Source organism: Pristiophorus japonicus, chromosome 19, assembly GCF_044704955.1.
Source record: "Pristiophorus japonicus isolate sPriJap1 chromosome 19, sPriJap1.hap1, whole genome shotgun sequence".
Taxonomy (NCBI): Eukaryota; Metazoa; Chordata; class Chondrichthyes; family Pristiophoridae; genus Pristiophorus; species Pristiophorus japonicus.
Window position 1 is genome coordinate 51541292 of NC_091995.1, and position 4328 is coordinate 51545619.

General features: G+C 39.4%; 1 protein-coding gene across 1 annotated transcript; it reads left to right on the top strand.

The window, feature by feature from the left end:
- Positions 1-480: 480 nt before the first annotated feature.
- LOC139230221 (probable G-protein coupled receptor 139) lies at positions 481-2787 on the top strand. Its single transcript, XM_070862058.1, has 2 exons — positions 481-550; positions 1865-2787. The coding sequence occupies exons 1-2, from the start codon at positions 481-483 to the stop codon at positions 2785-2787; spliced, it is 993 nt and encodes a 330-aa protein (XP_070718159.1).
- The last annotated feature ends 1541 nt before the right edge of the window (positions 2788-4328 follow it).

A 4328-nucleotide genomic window follows, 5' to 3' on the forward strand; every position in this document is an offset into this window, starting at 1 on the left:
ACTTTCTGTGTTTCTCTGTGAATGCTCTTCAAACTCACGTGCACAGCACAGCCTCCTTATATTGATATTATGCAGAGTATACATGAAAACAGAAAGAAATATGATATATCGAACATTTACATGGCATTAATCCACTACAATTTGTACATTTATTTCATCAAATGACTAATGTACACCTATAAATGAGTACCGTCAGCTTCAGGAGTACGTACCATTAATTTACCAGTGCAGACCTCAAAATCTTTCTTTTTAAAAATTTCCAACGTGAAATGTTATTGCAAAATATCTTACTCTCTAATCAGTAGCAGTAAATACGGCTCAGCTGAACCTATTTGTTCAAATGACTGAAACTAATGCCAATCATTTTGTAATGTTCATATGTCACTTGAGGTTTCTCTCAGGTATAAAGAAGAGCTTATTTCGAAAGCAAAAGATCAGCCTGTTCATAACAGCTCCTGGCAACATCACTTCTCTACGAATATGGGGCAGCCAGTAATCATACAGATAGAAAACATTTACTATCCTATCCTTGCAATAGTTGGTGTTCCTGGTAAGCTGCTTTTAATCTGTTAATATTCACCTTAAACAGTGCTTCACTGTGTCACTGTTCCTGCTATTGATGTATTAATAATATTTGTTTGTTTTGATGTGATTGATGTGCAGACTCTGATTACCACTATCAAACAAATAATAATTAGAATACTCTAACTTTCTGACATATTCTTAATGTAATAACGTGACGGACTGCACAATTTCTTCTGAAATATTAATGGAAACAATTTTGGTTAGATTATGCATCCTTTGTAAAGATTCTTGTAATTTTCAGAAGTTAAATACTGCGGAGTATCGAAACCTCAGCAGGCTAGGTAGCTTATATGGAGGGGGAAACAGAATTAAAGTTTAAGGTCAATGACCAGTTCTGATAAAATATCATCGATCTAAAACGTTAACAATGTTTCTCTCGCTATATATGCTGTCTGTCCTGTTGAAGATTTACAGTATTTTCCACTATTTTATGTTGTTTTCAGTCTGAGCCAAACACTAGTATCACACCTGGGTTCTGGTTAGTTAATATCATTGAACATTTTTAAATACACATCAAGGTATGTTTCCCACTAACTTTCAACGATTGCTATCACTATTACTAGAAATCCATAAACAATGGGCGCAGTTACTGTTATGTTTTGGTCAAAGGTGAGGTCTCGAAAAGTAGGCAACTGCCCGGAAAGTTTACACTCACAGGGCAACACTTGCAAGTATGATACTGAACGGTATTGGATGCTGCATTATATTGAGGCCAGCTAATGGTGTGAGCCAGCACAGTACAGGTCAAAATGCTGCTTGACTCCCAAAGTCAAGGTCAGGCAAAGTTTGTAATCATCACACCGGTAGCTATGGGGGAGGTTTTATTATTTATGGCTGCATTGGATGGATAGAACAAACTGCTGGAAAGGAACCACCAGCTTTGCATAATCCGATGGATTTTGCTGCCAATTAATATCAAAGAAAGGGAAATTCGGCGGGTTCTGTTAGCAAGTGATACTTGGCCAAAATCTCCTTTCAGCTCACCAGTCAATCAATCTCCCACTGTGGGGCAATGTTAACCTAACCTGCCTTTCGGTAACCTGAGAGGATTAGCTACAACGCTGGTTTAACACTATGCCGATTCTACTCTCCACTGAAGATAATGGAAAATAATATTGCAAGTAAAACGAGCATGGCACTCAATGCATTGATTTTCACCCTGGAGTGACAATTGGGTGCCAAGAGTAGAAATTCATGAAATTACATTCCAATAAATTGGTAAGTGATCATCCTCTCAATATAAGGAGAGACAGTAACTTCATCTTCCTCCTCTTTACAGCTAATTTAGCGACAATTCTCGTTCTCTCCCGTGGAAGCTGTGGTCTCTCCAAATGCATCACCAGTTACCTGGTTGCCATGGCAATGGCGGATCTACTGGTCCTGATCTTTACTGTAATTCTGTATGAAATTAATGATGCTTATTTTCCATATTCATTTCTGAACTACACTCCCATTTGCAGTCTCAATCTCTCCTTGGGTTTTGCATCAATTGATTGTTCTGTCTGGTTAACTGTTGCTTTCACCTTTGATCGATTTGTGGCCATTTGTTGCCAACGGTTTCGATCAAAGTATTGCACCAAAGAAACTGCAGCTGTGGTTATAGCAGTAGTGAGTGGGCTGAGCATCTTAGAAAGTGTTCCAATCTATTTTATATATGAACCTCGGCAAATAATTGACAATGTACCATGGTCCTGCTGTGTAATATCACGTTTTTATACCTCATCGATATGGGTAACATATTCGTGGTTGGAAACAGTTTTAACTCCACTTGCTCCATTTGTGTTCATTTTACTGCTCAATGCTCTGACCATCAGACACATTGTACTGGCCAATAGGGTGAGAAGGGAACTCCGAGCAAACAACAATGCTGAAAATCACAGTGATCCAGAGATCGAGAACCGAAGGAAATCCATATTTTTATTGCTCGCTATATCTGCCAGTTTTATACTGTTATGGATGGTAACATTCGTATCTTATATATTTCTACTATTTGATGATATTCAGTTTCTACAAGCGAATTACAATGACCCTTTCACTCTTATGGAACAATCCGGGTATATGCTTAGCATGTTGAGTACCTGCACAAACACCTTTATATATGCAGTGTCCCAGAGTAAATTCAGAGCTGAGCTGATACTTATCACTAAGCGTCCACTTGGCCTAATAACATATTTATTTAAGAAAGTTAAATGGCTTCACTGAATTAGAACACAACAGGAATCATTTTTACTGTGGGAAATAATGCAAATAATGTGATATTGAACTGCCTGCATGCCAGGCAGCGTTGTCTTAACTGCAAAGGAGAAAGGAAATGATGTATAATGGGCGGCAAATGTTATACAATCCATTTGATACTATCATCCAAAACTAAAATTACCTCCAAATGTACCCAAATTGGTTCAACAGAAATGCGCACAGAGTAATTTCCCGTAGAACTGCTCACACTCAGTGAAAGCAGATGGGCCGTGCTTCCTCTTTCTGGGCTCGCCAGCCTGTGTTTATTTTCAGTTAAAGTGACAAAATGTGGGACAGGACTTGCTAGTTCAAAAGCACAGAGTCTGAATACCGCGGCCGTGATAATTTAGAATTACAGAGGCGATAAGCTCGATAAAACTTTCATGGCTACTAATTAAATTACATTATATCCTTGTTTTTTACTTGTATTCAGGCAAATGATTCACTGATTCTGTCCATTGGTAGTTGAACATGGAATCCGTGGTCTTATTCTACATTTAAAAAAATTGTGAGCTAAGATCAGAATTCATGTCTTACCTGTTTGCAAACTCCAGCACACAATAAAGTGTTTGAGATGAGATAACACGATGAAGCACCATCTCCATCACTAAACAATAATGGTGGGGGTGGGGGTGGGGGTTAGTTTTGATCTTCGGTAGGATTCGGAGGGTGGGATAGATGTTGGTAACATTGGTGGTGTTCTGGAATATCAGAGAGCTGGTGTGGGAGTCCTGTGGCTCACCTGCAGGGCAGTGGGTGAGCTTTGATTTTGTCCAAAGGAGGCAGAGGTCAGACATTTAGTAATGCTGGGACACGATATTTAGATTTTGAAAAATCAGATTATGGATCCAGGATTAAATGGCAGCAGCTATGGAGTGAGTGTTCTGAGGTGTGACATGACAATATGATAGACTCGGGTTCTACAGCGCTGCAGTCACGGGTCTGAGGTTAATGGACACCAGGGGCAGGGTACTTGGCTTTAAGCTGAACTGGGAGAATTGGTCGTTGGCAGTACTGTAGTGGTAGAACCGGAGCCTTGCAGAAGTAGTGAGTGGATTCTGTCTTCTGGTGGGGTAGTACGAGGTCTATGACACCATTGGTGGGAGTCGAAGGATCCCAGGATTTAAAAACATTTCGGTGTATGGCCATGATTGTGAAATTAGCTTTGTCGGAAATCTTTCTGTAGATACTGAAGTGAGCAACTACCCATCGGTTCTTTGAAAATTAATAAAGTATAACAGACTTTAACAACAACTGACTGCTTTAACGGACAAATGGTGAATAAATTCATAACCGCTCATGGCATCATTTTATTTCAAAGGTGCAATTAAAACTGTAAAATATTTTATGCGGCTGGCTTGTGAATATTGCAATGCAGAAGGGGCTAAACCGCAACGTAAATGAATGAATGTTTGTTTTAAAAAGTACAGATGTATAGACAATCATTGACCTCTCTCCCGCTTTCCCTCCACTATCTCTCACATGCCCTCTCTCCCTCTCGATCTCTC

Bases quoted from the DNA above. Each gene is read 5' to 3' on its own strand.
- LOC139230221 (XM_070862058.1), top strand. From the start codon at position 481: ATGGGGCAGCCAGTAATCATACAGATAGAAAACATTTACTATCCTATC. The intron at 551-1,864 runs GTAAGCTGCTTT...TCCTCTTTACAG, and splicing joins TGCAATAGTTGGTGTTCCTG to CTAATTTAGCGACAATTCTC.